The sequence below is a fragment of the Kryptolebias marmoratus genome, linkage group LG11 (genome assembly GCF_001649575.2).
Source record: "Kryptolebias marmoratus isolate JLee-2015 linkage group LG11, ASM164957v2, whole genome shotgun sequence".
Classification (NCBI taxonomy): domain Eukaryota; kingdom Metazoa; phylum Chordata; class Actinopteri; order Cyprinodontiformes; family Rivulidae; genus Kryptolebias; species Kryptolebias marmoratus.
In genome coordinates, this window is record NC_051440.1 from 21,442,607 (window position 1) to 21,456,110 (window position 13,504).

Below are 13,504 nucleotides of genomic sequence, written 5' to 3' on the forward strand. Positions count from 1 at the left end.
GTAATAACAGTTGACATCATTTTAATTTTTAAATGTACATTTCTGAGTACCAGTTGGAGACGAAATTAAAACCACTTAGATTAATAGTCTAATTAATCAACCTTTCACAGAATAGCAGTGAATAGCCTGAAATAACTACTTGCTGTTAGTGAAATAGTTGTGAAACAAATATTCACTGTTATTGTGGCTCCAAGATGGAGAACCCTGCAGGTCACACCGTTTGAAAAATTATTTATAAAAATTTTTATCACTACATTTCATGTTTTTTCTCTTTTGTATAAATACATAATCATATTTTTGTTGGCAAGTCACACTTTGGTAAACGCACACAGATATTTTTTGTTTTGCCACAAATACACGGAAAACTCCGCGGCTCTGTTTTGTCCTAGACTGCTACCGTAGTTGCAAAGATGGCGACCGTATTATTGGTTAGCCGTCCTGCTGGTGTCCTTTCAAAGGTTTCAAGTAAGTACTTTCACAGCAGTAGTTAGAACGTGAAGCATGTATTTCAGGCCAATATTATATCTTTATATGTTTATATATTTAGCACTCCAACACTCCGACTAACATTTAAAGCGGACTTTCGGCTGCAGTGACCTTGTTGCTAACAGGCTCGGCTGCTAATCATCCGCTAGCAGCAGCGGTGGTTGCAGCTCGTCACTGCATTTTTGTTCGTTTTGTTTTTGTTTTGGTGTGGGTAACATTTTATAATTTGCCAGAAGAAGACATAAATGCCAGCTGCACATAGTAAATAAGAAAACGAAAAGGGTAAAGTGTGTGCTTCCCTGCCCTCTTTCTTTTTGTGCAGCTCTGTTGTACAAAATCAAGGTTCCTATTGTTGCTAATTACGGATTAAAGGTTTCAATCTCTTGAGATTAAATATTAAAGTTTGTTAACCTAATACCTCAAGTTTTGGTTTCCACCAACAAGTTGCAAAATAGAAACTCGTAGTTGTATTTATTTAAACACTGCTTATCCCAGTAAAACGCCTATTTAGTTTGTTAACAGAATCTACATAAAAGTTTATGTCAAAACAAATAATTATAAGAATTTTGAACTGATACTTTGATCATGTGTCCGGGTTAACTAATAGGGATTATAATATTAAAACATTACAGCGTTTTAAATGCCAAATTTAGGGCTAATTACCTTCGTGTAGTTTTATTGATCAGTAGAAAAAAGTTGTCATCTGTCACTAAAACTGTTATAATTTCTATATATTTTTAGAGATAGCCATGAAACATTCAGTGAATGTTCTTTGATGAGTGTTCAGAATGAATTAGCTTTCCCAGTGGTTAGAATATTATTAATTATTTATTTTTTTATTAATGAACTAGTAGAAAGTCTTTGTTCACCTTTAAAGATTGAGTTTGTTACCACAGAAAATTATACCGTCATTACTGTTTCAACATTTTGAGGCTGGAAAGTTAAAGTATTTGTTGACAAATTAAATCTGTTAGTTTTTGGAATATAGGTAGTACTGTTCCTATTCATGATCAGTGCATGATCTTCTTATTCCAGTCTAGTAGCCACGAAAATTAGATTTGTTTTTAGGGGATAGCTCTGCCAAAATTGCAGCTGAGTCGTCACTGATAATAGCATATCTACATGTTTACACACCAATAAGCGTATGCAGGTTTGATAAATCTCCATTTGTCTGTTTCTGTAGCATTCCGTGGTCGATTTGTGGCTTTTCCAGTTCATAAGCTGCAAAATATATATACTTTTAAAATAATCAAGTGCAACGATTAGAGGGAAAATGGGTGGGGAAACATCTTAATTTGAAAGAATTAAAAACCTTCTTAAAGCTTGAGGGGTGCTGCAGCATATTATAATTTGTGGTAACAAAAGTGGATGTGTTTATAATTATAATTTGTCATTCATTATGGTCAAACAAAGCTAAAACTACATTTGGCAGCAAGTACATTTTGATGAAGCATAATTGATATCCCTCCTCAACAGGCAGCTGCTCCCCTGCTGTAATAGCAGCTGCTTCTGGCACCGAGGTCCAGAAGAGGAAACTGCACCATGCAGTCATCCCCAAAGGGAGAGGAGGACGTTTGTCATCCAGTGGAATATCAGCCACAGTGTTTGGTGCCACGGGCTTCCTGGGTCGATATGTGGTCAACAGGCTGAGTGAGTTTCCAAAAGAAAAGAAAATGCAAATAAAAACAGGCAGAATTTTTTATCTGTCAAACATTTTTTAGCATCACAGCAAAGATTTTCTTAATACAAAGAGTAACAGTAAAGTTATGTGAATGTTGTCCTGTTTTCAGGTCGAATTGGCTCTCAGGTTGTGATTCCGTACCGCTGTGATCAATACGACCTCATGTACCTGAGGCCTATGGGTGATCTTGGGCAACTCACTTTTCTGGTAAAATCCACGTGAACCCACACGTTCCTCTCACAGAAACATTATAGCACTTGTTGGCTTGGCTTAAGGCTCAAATCAAAGAAGTTGTGTTTTTGCTCTGTGTTGTGTGAAAGGAGTGGGATGCAAGGAACCAAGACTCCATCAAACGGGCCATGGAGTTCTCTAATGTGGTCATCAATCTGGTAGGCAGAGAATGGGAAACAAGGTGGGTTGTTTATTTATTTATTGACTTTTTTATTTTGTAGAAAAGGCACCTGTTTTAGATTACATGGTTTAAGTGGATCTAAATTGTAATTTTTAATCATGCAAGTTTTTTTGCCAGTTTGCATTTAACATTTATTTGTGATTCTTTTTATTGTATTTTGTGTTTCTTAAAAAGAAACTATCGCTTTGAAGATACCTTTGTGACCATCCCTCAGCAGCTTGCCAGAGCAACAAAAGAAGCTGGAATCCCAAAATTTATTCACATGTCGCACCTGAACGCTGACATACGCAGCCCCTCCAAGTACCTGAGGAACAAGGTAGCAGACTGTTCCTGAACATATTACACTCATTTCTCTGTCAGATAAACTAGTGTTACAAGTATTAAGCAAGTTTTGTTCTTTATTGTAGGCCGTTGGGGAGAAAGTAGTGAGAGAAGAGTTCCCTGAAGCTATCATCATGAAGCCATCTGAGATGTTTGGGAGGGAGGATCAATTCTTCAACTATTTTGCGAGTAAGAACTTGTGATGGGGCGTGGCACGTTCTCTCATATGTCTTATTGTTTGCAGTTGTTGCTGCAAACGCAACATTTACTCATTTTATTTCAGCCACTTGAGTGTTTACCAGAATAACAAACTACTTCCTGTAACTTCATTCGTTTTTCAGACATGCGCTGGTTCAGCAGTGCTGTTCCACTCATAGCCATGGGAAAGAAGACGGTGAAGCAGCCCGTTTATGTAGGTCTTGTCAACAAAAGCAACACATAGTTTTTTATTTTCTATAAATTCCCCTGTTGTTGATCAGTTTTTAATATCGCCGTGTGACTGCTGGGTTTTTGTGTGTGCTTGGAAACATTATCACTGCAGCTAAAACTAATGTTTAAGAGATTCTACTGAACAGATTCTGTTATGTTTATGTTTCAGTGTTTCATGTAATAAAATCTTGTTTTCATATTTACAGTTTATTAGAGATAAATGTTCTATCAGGAACTGATGTCTGTTGATGTTTTACACTGAAACAAAGAGATCAACTTGGGTTTTAGATATTATTAAATTCATATTGCCGTTTTTCTCTCACCTAGGTGGTGGATGTGGCCAAAGCTATCGTCAACGCTGTGAAAGACCCCGACGCTCTTGGAAAGACTTATGCACTGGTGGGGTAAGTAGGCAGCTCATTAAAAAAACTATGATTAAATAGGCGAAAATTTTCAGCCCAAGAGCAAATACAGAAATGTAATCATCAAGGTACAAAAAACTGGGAGAGTTAAATGTTTAAACAAAGGTTGGGTGGTACTAGTATCATAATCTGTGCTTAATTTATGCATAGAAGGTTTTTGTTTCTTTAAAACAAATTCTTATTGGCTGATCTATGCATCTTATGTCACTTTTTCATTTTGTTTTTCTTCTGATTTTAATAGACATACTTAAAAAAGGGGAAATGACCAAGTAGTTTATGATGCTTTAAACATTGTGTTTGTGATGCTTATTTCATGTCGTGTCTGTATGACACAGATTTAAAGGACTGAGAAGTTAATAACTTTTTGTTTTGTTGTTGTGTGTTCTTGTTAAGTCCCAACCGTTACCTCCTTCATGACCTGGTGGAGTACATCTTCAGCGTCGCACACAGACCCTTTGTGCCCTACAATTTTCCTCGGCCGCTGTACCAGTAAGCACCTCATACAAGTCCTTTTATATCTGTTTAAAACAAAGGAGATGTTTAAATATCTGCCCAACATGATGTTAACTTGATGCTAAAGTTAATTCAGCTGCTTCTGCAGAGGGTTAGCCGTCACAGAAACATTACACCAACTATTCATCAGAATATGCTCCTGCTTCATTTCCCACTCAGATAAATGCCCGTTTTTCTCCCCCAGCCTGGTTGCAAAGTTTTTTGCTCTGAACCCGTTTCAGCCTTGGACAACTCCAGACAAAGTGGACAGGGTAAGACAGCTAAAAAAACCTTCTGGGTTTGAGAGTTCTGTCACGCATCAGATGGGTTTGTAGATGTGATTAAAACACTGTGTTGGTACTTTCATTGTCCAGTTTCACATATCAGACATGAAGTATCCAGGACTTCCTGGTCTGGAGGATCTCGGGATCACTGCTTCCTCTGTAGAACAAAGAGCGATTGAGATGCTGCGTCGCCACCGCCGATCGCGGTACCTTGAAGCTGGAATGGAGGAGACGAAGCCAGCCAAGACCGTCACCTATTAAACTTCACCTTGAGAGGTCACCCTGAGTCATTTGTCTTTAACTATATTCTGTACATAAATAAAGAATTATCTTCAAAGGGTAGTTTGGTTTGTTTGTGTTTCTTTTGTTTGGATATTCTCTTGAAATATTATTTATCAATAAGGTTTTGTTTTGAACATGTTTTAAATAATATGACAAAATAGGTTACTAAAACAATCAGTCAATACATGTTAACATGTTCAAAAAGGAGGAAGAAGTATAAACTTGAACTTAGAACAGGAAGTATTAGTTTACCGTTCTTTTAAGTTTATCTTATCAGTCGTTTTATTTTACAACACCTGAATTATGACTTTTATCAGTTATGTAAAAGTTGCTCACAATGGAGGCTGTATTCATACAAACTCTTTATGTTTATATTCAGGAAAGACAGCTATATAGATTTAGTTAATCTTAAAGAGAAATTGTTCGAACTGGCCTTTTACAGAAACATTAAAGTAATCAGGAAGGTAAAAGGATCTTTGTCTCCCTCTGCTGGAAGCTGAAGGCAGAGCAGTGACGTCTGCTTCTGTTACCAAAATATCTCCTGAACCACTGGAGGGATTTTAATGAAACTTTCAGAAAGTAATAATTGGACATACATCTACAGCTGATCAACCACAGCTTAATGACATTAGCTGGCACAAAATGTCTATCTCAGTCAAAATCCCAGATAATCTAAAATTTGTCATTGACATCTTTGAGCGTGACGTCTTGCAATACTTCATGAGATAATTTTACTTTCAAAGTTTGACTAAAATGGCTGCAGCTCTCATTTCTCAACACTAAAATTAAAAACACTGACATGAAAGGTGGCGGGCAACATGCATTCCTTCAAGCAATGCTAGGCCTTTAACAAACATAAGGAAATAAATAAATTGTAATTACTGGACCCTGGTTACAGCTGCTCAGATCTGATGTAAAACAATAAAATATCCACACATCAGAAGCATTTTGAATCAGCTTAGTAACAACAATAAACAACCTGCTTTTAAGGTAATACATTGGTTCACTGTGAAATCAGTAATATATCAAGGTTTTACTATTTATTTTAAGCTAATCTGGTTGTTTCTTTATTTAGTAACATTTGTCTAGAACTGCACTCTTGCATAAACATAAAAAATGAAATAAACTTTGTTCATATCAAAGTGCGCATGGCAGAAAACGTTATCTTTAAGATAAGATGTGGGTTTTTTTTGTACAACTTGGGTTGTAAAACATGTTCAGTTGAAAAGCTGCCTTGAGGCAAAGACAAAATGACACTGATAATTTTATGAGAAACCACGATGAAGGCCTTTCTACGAGTTGGAATAATTGGAGCCTTTTTACTGCTGATGTACATAATTATCTCAATGAGCAACAGTTGGAGAGTAAAAACGTCTTTTCCAGAAGAAGTCACGGATCAGAAGGTGGTGAACAGAAAACTGGACAGGATTGAGCAGAGGCTACATAAGCTGAGTGAGTGATTTTAAATATATATATATATATACACACACAACATGATTTGTCCTTTTCATTTAACTGCATTTCATTTGGAATGAAACAGCTTGTACATTTAGTTGTAGATGTAAACCAACATTTTTACACTTCTATCATAACGAAACTTTGTTTTATGTTTCAGTCTTCACATGTTGGATTCTTTTCAAATAAATTTAAATCCCTACTTCAATTAATGTTTTCTCCAACTAAATTCAAAAAAGTAAAAAAACAAAACTTTTCTCCAATTGAATTAATACTGAATGTGTTTAAGTTTTTTTATTTAAAATGGTGTAAGAACAACATTGCACAAGTGTCAGTTAAAACATATACAGGACAAAAATGCTTGTTTTTATTAGAGAGTATGTAATTTTTCTCAATTCTACATTTCCTGAAGTCATTTTGAAGTGTCTTTGTGGGGCCCGGTCCAAACTGCAGTAGGTTTCCAGCACCAAAACACTTTCAGCCATTTTCACGGCAGCTTATTTTGGGGGTGTTGTGTTCAGGTTTCTGAAAAGACAGAGCATTATTGTGTCACATGCCAAGATGGGAATGTTGATTTGGACTTTAGTGGAGATAATGAAACTTGACCATTCTTTTTGATTTTTAACCTTTCTCCAAAGCAAAGCTAGTAGAGGAGTATGGTCAGAAGAAACCCGCTGAAACAATTATTCACAACGTGGACCAGGGAAAACAAGAACATCAAGATAAACCTGTGGTGCCCAAATTATACCCAAACTCCTTCCTGTTTACAAAGTGGGGAGATGGTCTGTCAAAAAAGGACCAGAAGGAGGCTGAAGCTCTGTTTCAGATTTATGGTTACAATGCCTTCCTGAGTAACCAGATTCCCCTCGACCGCAACCTTCCAGATATGAGAGATCCCAGGTAAAATTGACTGTAAACAACAATAATAAATTGACCTTCTATAGCATGACACAGCATCTCTCACTGCTTAGATGTCTGGTGAAGAAGTATGCTGAAGACTTACCGAGCATCAGTGTGGTGCTGATCTACATAAACGAGGCTCTTTCAATCATTAAGAGGGCCATAAGAAGCATCATCAGCCACACGTCGAAGCGCCTGCTGAAGGAGATCATTCTGGTGGATGACCACAGCACTTACAGTTAGTTTAACACAAGCCTCGCGATGCAGCACGTTGATCTTCCTCTAAAATGTGACAGTATTCCTGTTTAAGACATACACATTTGTATGATTATTCACACAACTGTTTCCCTGTTTGTGTTTAGTTTTTTAAATATTGCTGTTTTTCTCCTTGTGCTTTTTGCAGCCTGACTACTTCAGAAAACTTTGTTATTTTAGCTATTCATGTATCAAACATTCAGCTCATTCAGGAGAGGAGTGCTGTGACTTTTGGTTTTTATAACTTTAAAAATATTAAGCTTTATTTACAAATATTTCACCCATAGAAATACACTGAGATATTTCCATTTTTTTCAAAAATATTGTTCCTTTTAAAATCTGCTTTAGCATACCTGCTCTATTTTAGTTTTTAGCTATCATTCTGCTACATTTAGTTAGCCTTTTGCTACTTTTACCTTCTGGCTAACCTTTTGCTACTTTAATTTTGAGCTAGACTTTAGCTACTTTTAAATTTTAGCTAGCCTTTTGCTACATTTACATTTGTTTTGTGACTTTTAGCTTTTAACTAGTGTTTTGAGACTTTTGGTTTTTAGCTAGTTCTCTGCTCATTTTCTCTTTTAGCTAGTGTTCTGTTCCTTTGAGCTTAAACAACTAAGTTTCAGCTTCTTCCTTCAGCACTCAGCATTCTTCCTCCATTTTCACAGAAAATAAAATGTCTCTAATTAAATTCTGTTTTCTGTCTGATGGGGGATTTCTTTACAGATGATCTTGGCAAACCATTAAATGACTACATAGATCAGATCCACAGAGAAAGGCCTGGACTCATAAAGAAAGTTTGGCATCAGGAACAAATGGGTTTAGCCCGGTCCCGGATTACAGGCTGGGAGCACGCCACTGCTGATGTCGTGGCCATTTTAGACGCTCATATTGAAGCTACTCAAGGATGGTATGCAGAAAACAGCAGCCACTCATTCTGATTATATTTTAATTTTATTGTTATGGTTATCATTAAGTTCTTCAAAGTCAATAAAATATACTATATTATAATCTTAAAATATGCTTAATATCTCTTCTCCTTCTGAACCATTTCCCCCTCGTATCCTCTGCAGGGCAGAACCTTTGCTGGCCAGGATTAAAGCTGACAGGACTGTAGTGGTGTCTCCTGTCTTTGATAAAGTCCATTTTGATGATCTGCATGTGGAGAGATATATCTCCTTCGCTCACGGCTTTGACTGGGAGTTGTGGTGCATGTATGAGTCCTTCAGTCCTGACTGGTTGATGATGAATGATGAATCCCAACCTGGGAAGTATGTGGAAAAACAACGTCTAACTAACCAGATATACAGTATATACCAGACATCTATAGACAGTCAAATATTGCTTCTAAATTTGTCTCACAGTAGGATGTATTTCATATTTCTGCTGCTGTATTTCCATCTAAATAAAAGGACAAACCTATTTTTCCCCCATGATATTTCACCATATTAGAGCCCAAAATGTTGCAAAACAATTAGTGCTCATAACAAAACTAAATATAAGGTAAACTTCTGAGGCTTTTCTGTCATTTTTTTTTGGCATTGCCTGTCTTGTGTAAACAGTAAGTGGCTCAAAAAGTAGCACAGCTGCAGCGCTGATGTCTGTTTCCTGCAGGAGTCCTGCTGTTATGGGAATCTTTGCAGCAGACAGGAGTTTTCTGGGAGAAATTGGTGGACTCGACGGTGGAATGACAGTTTATGGAGGGGAAAACATTGAACTCGGGATTCGTGTGAGTGTAGCTGCTAATGTTAGGAGTAATAAAAAGCTTTGATACAATCAGTAATGACCTCTGATCCATGTCCTGGCTGCTCAGGTGTGGCTGTGCGGAGGAAGCGTTGAGGTCGTGCCTTGCTCCCGGATAGCTCACATCGAGAGGGCACACAAACCGTACGCACCTGACCTCAACCCTGCCATGAGGAGAAATGCATTGAGGGTTGCAGATATTTGGCTGGATGAGTACAAGAGGAATGTGTTTATTGCCTGGAACATTCCTCTTCAGGTTGCCGACTACACTTTATACTCACAAAGTTTAATTTAAATGTAAATTTGTAAATGAGCGATAGTTATTTGTAAGGTTTTTAAACAAGCTGTAAGTAAAGTTGCCCTCATTATTTCTGCAATATCACTAAAGTTTTCTACATTAACTAATTTCACTCAAAATGTTCAACATGACACACCTCACTTTGGTTGGTTTTAAAGTCTACATAGACTTGGAGTTACTGTATTAATTTTGATGTAATTTATGTCTTTTAGCACACAAAAACAAATAAAAAGTGTCACACTTTGGTAGCTGCTGCTCAATCCATATCTGCCAACCAAAAGCTTTTTTTTCACACCTATTGTATTTATTAGCTGTTTTTTTTTAACCAGAAAACCATTATAATGACAACAAATAACTATTTTAAATGCATTAATTTTAAAGTAATTTGAAAAAATGCATTTATGCATTTAATTTTCAACATACTCATCAGTTTTTCAACAATACAGAGGTAGCAAATTGTCTCCTCTTCTAAAAGCTGACTGACATCACAAAATAATATATTTCTTTGAGGAGAATTACTAAACTGAAAACCGGTTAAAGATATTTCAATATGTTACAGAAGGCTCAGAAATCACTTCAAAATGCTTTTTTTAACTTTGATTCTTTAACTGAATACAGATTTTTACCAAAACTTTGTTCTCTACATGCATCATTTACTATAAATCTTCACACAGGACCATGGAGTTGACATTGGCGACGTGTCTGAGAGGAGAAAACTCAGAGAAAAGATGAAATGCAAACCTTTCAAGTGGTACCTGGACCACGTCTATCCAAGTCTGGAAAGATTCGATAACGTCTTGGGGTATGGTGTGGTAAGAGATATATTTCATTTGTCATGCAAATAACCGAGCTCCAGATTTTTACACAATGAGTTCAGCATATAAAATAAGATAGTGACACTTTTTGTCATTCTTAAGATTCAGAACTCGTTTTATAAGATGTACTGTTTGGATCAGGGAGCCCTTCCAGGAAACATCCCAGTTTTGTATCAGTGCCACTTCCAAGAACCACAGGTAATGTTCGAAAAAACACATATATGGATACACAACTGATAATAAATATTTAATCCCAACTCATCTCCTTTTTTTAACCAGCACTGTTACTACAACTCAGACAATGAAATTGTGATAGGAGGCATTAAATCTCACAAATATAACAATAACCGCTGCTTGGTGGACTCAGGCTCCGGAAGCCTTCCCACCCTGCAGGACTGTGCCATGGCAAAGCTAAACCAATTACACATGCACTGGGACTTCTCACAAGTAAGAACGGTCGTCATCCTCGGATGAATAATAAAATCCAAACAGCACTACCTACTGGCTGCTATAATATTTTTTTTTTCTGTCAAACATCTTCAGGGCAAAGCAATCAGGAACAAAGCAACAAATAGATGTCTTGAGATCGCTCAGGGGGAAAACGCTAACTACCAACTCATCCTTCAGCAGTGCACCGGGCAGAGCTGGACGATTCAGCATCTCATCTCAAACTTCTAGTTCAGTTCTTCACCCTCCCGTTGTCTTCAATCCTTGCTACAGAATAAAAGTCCAGTTGTTTTTTGGAGTTTACCATGTCCTGGATGACTGAGAATCTACAACCAGCATATGGTCATTCCTTGCTAAAAACTTTTGTGTTCCTGGTCAAAAATGGCCACCCCAGCATATCTGAATATAATATACAGTATCTTCAGCTAATGCTATGATAGACCTTATCAACTTGTTTACTTATGAACAAAACCTCACTGATCTGAGCTCATATAAATTATAATATTTAACAGAATTTAAATACAACAAATTTCCAGGTGAAATGTGCTATTTATCACATGTTACTATGTGCCAAAGTAATATTTGTTTTAAAATCATTTCAGGGCTAAAAGGAACATTCATTGGGTTCTTGGTCAAAACTGACTGGTAATACTTTATTAGTGAAAACAGGACATAGTCCCAGAATTACAGTTGACTATATGATAAAATTACTGTCTAAACACTGTATAAAAAAGGCAAAGTTATATCCCCATTCTTTAAACAGGACCATTTTCCTCTTTACTGGACTGTCTGGCGCTGGTTGTCTCTTGGTCTGGATTCTGTGCTCAGCTTTCATGTCAGGTTCCTCTCCCCTCATCAACAATGCCTGGAAAAGATCAAGGGCATAATTGTAGTTTATTGTTTGGTCATTGTGCTGCCATGAATTGTGGGCAAGGCCTTAAAATCACCTTCGCTGAAAGAAAAGCTTCAGACTATTATTGAGCCAGCGCTGCGGCTGTATGCTAGAATGCCAACAGGCGTGGTTCTGTTTGGGACAGAGTCCAACAGGTATTGTCATGAAGGCTAAAAGCAGAATGAGCATGTGAGTCTGTGGGCATGTTTGTCCACTCAAAAGCAAATGCACCTGAGGGTGTGGGAAAGGAATCGTGCCATCTGCCGAAGTCAGTTTTACACAGCTAATGTCTGAGACATTTTTGACCGGGGATGTCAAAGGTGGGACAAAGTTGAATGAAACACCTAAATGTTGTTGGCAATTATCAACATTTATTTTATCTGTGCAGATGACTTGTGTGGACAAAGTGACGAAAACTCATGTAAATCAAATCAAAGGAAATTCCTTTTATTAGAGAAAAACAATCAAAGTTAGCTGTATTTCCTTGTGGTTTTATTGTGACGTTCCTTGGTGTTTATGTTCCTGCTTCTTTGTTTCCTTGTGTCGCTATTCACATTCTCTGTTCAGGTTCTCAGTCAGCCTGTCGCTCAGGTATTTTCTATTTTCTCATCTCCTTAGTCATATATACTCTATGTCACGACATACTCTATATCAATTTCAGTAGTGTACTTGTTTGTGTTTGGAGCTCCTCGTGTCTGCATTTTGGATTCAACGTCCTTCTGATTATTAGTAATCTCTGGAAATAATCCATCTGCCTCACAAAGAACTAGATCCACACGGCACAGAACTTCACAAATCAGTCAGCAAATATAAAATTTGACAAAAAAAACAAACATTTATTCTCCAATCCAATATTCTATTGTTTTAATAGATAATTTGTACATAATTATAACTGATATAATTTATCCAGTGTTTTGTCTAAAATCTTGGGAAGACTCTTCATAGAAGCACAAGGCGGCATTCATAAAAATGAATGCACTGGATGTGTACTGATAATAAAAAGTTAAACAGAATATAAATTATGTAAAAAAAAAAAATCTTGCTCTGGACCCCAACAAACAAAAACTGTTTAGGACTCTACTGAAAACTGAACTTGTAGAACTTTAATTGCATTTATAATTGCAAAAGTTGCTTAAATATAAAACAGGCAAGATATGTCTATTTTATTTGTTTTTTCCTCAGTACATCAAATTTAAGATTTTGGGCAATTCTGCTTTCTCCAAATCTCTTCTCACAGATTAATATTTAGAGAGGGAAACGTAGATGCTTCTTATAACACACCACATCAACTGGAAACAAAAGCAAATCTGTCCAAAGCGAGTAAGATAATATCCCAGTTGTATATTCAGGCATACATTGATAGAACGCTTGTAATACAAGAAAGATCCGCCTCGGGTAAAGAAGAAGTCAATTGGAGAAGTTGCAGAGAAAAACAGTCATTAGTCTTCTGTGTGAACTGGTAAGATATCAGTGAATGAACAGGTTTGCATTTTAACAAACTGAAGGCAAGTTATTTACTCAAATTCATGTCGAGTGAGTTGACATGAACCTGTTAAACTGACTCAAAGCAGAGGTGAAAACACTTCTGATTAATGAGAGGGATAAATACCAGCACACCTTAAACGATGAGATGTTTAGCAGACTTGACTGTCAAAAACCAGAATACGGAAGCTGGGGTGTGTACCTGCCTTACCTGTATTAGAACAATAAATGGATGCTGGTTGTATTTCAGGTTGCAGCCCTGCATGTTGTCTTGAGATCAACAGTTTTTACTTATCAGATTTTAGCAGTTTTTCATTGTTAACAATAAAAACAATGTGAGTCATTGGAGTAAAATTTTGCCCAACGTGTTTTTTTTTGTTGTTGTTGTAGCTATCTAAGCCTGACGTGAAA

At 36.8% G+C, this 13,504-nt stretch overlaps 2 protein-coding genes across 2 annotated transcripts; both read left to right on the forward strand.

Moving 5' to 3' along the window:
- Positions 1 to 377: 377 nt before the first annotated feature.
- ndufa9a (NADH:ubiquinone oxidoreductase subunit A9a) lies at positions 378 to 4,869 on the forward strand. Its single transcript, XM_017418901.2, has 11 exons — positions 378 to 465; positions 1,963 to 2,136; positions 2,277 to 2,374; positions 2,488 to 2,579; positions 2,754 to 2,895; positions 2,987 to 3,089; positions 3,242 to 3,312; positions 3,657 to 3,733; positions 4,145 to 4,240; positions 4,449 to 4,515; positions 4,618 to 4,869. The coding sequence occupies exons 1-11, from the start codon at positions 411 to 413 to the stop codon at positions 4,786 to 4,788; spliced, it is 1,146 nt and encodes a 381-aa protein (XP_017274390.1). The 5' UTR covers positions 378 to 410; the 3' UTR covers positions 4,789 to 4,869.
- A 1,161-nt stretch (positions 4,870 to 6,030) lies between these two features.
- Positions 6,031 to 13,310, forward strand: LOC108237458 (probable polypeptide N-acetylgalactosaminyltransferase 8). The gene is made up of 11 exons (XM_017418882.3): positions 6,031 to 6,261; positions 6,903 to 7,164; positions 7,236 to 7,402; positions 8,143 to 8,326; positions 8,490 to 8,687; positions 9,031 to 9,145; positions 9,230 to 9,415; positions 10,132 to 10,269; positions 10,375 to 10,470; positions 10,552 to 10,719; positions 10,816 to 13,310. Exons 1-11 carry the CDS (start codon positions 6,090 to 6,092, stop codon positions 10,948 to 10,950), a joined length of 1,821 nt encoding a protein of 606 aa, XP_017274371.1. The 5' UTR covers positions 6,031 to 6,089; the 3' UTR covers positions 10,951 to 13,310.
- Positions 13,311 to 13,504: the final 194 nt, after the last annotated feature.

Excerpts from the sequence above, each read along its gene's own strand:
- ndufa9a (XM_017418901.2), top strand. The coding sequence starts at position 411 with ATGGCGACCGTATTATTGGTTAGCCGTCCTGCTGGTGTCCTTTCAAAG. Across the intron at positions 2,137-2,276 it reads ATATGTGGTCAACAGGCTGA|GTCGAATTGGCTCTCAGGTT; the intron begins GTGAGTTTCCAA and ends TCCTGTTTTCAG. Across the intron at positions 2,896-2,986 it reads CCAAGTACCTGAGGAACAAG|GCCGTTGGGGAGAAAGTAGT; the intron begins GTAGCAGACTGT and ends TCTTTATTGTAG.
- LOC108237458 (XM_017418882.3), top strand. The coding sequence starts at position 6,090 with ATGAAGGCCTTTCTACGAGTTGGAATAATTGGAGCCTTTTTACTGCTG. Across the intron at positions 9,146-9,229 it reads ACATTGAACTCGGGATTCGT|GTGTGGCTGTGCGGAGGAAG; the intron begins GTGAGTGTAGCT and ends CTGGCTGCTCAG. Across the intron at positions 9,416-10,131 it reads CCTGGAACATTCCTCTTCAG|GACCATGGAGTTGACATTGG; the intron begins GTTGCCGACTAC and ends ATCTTCACACAG.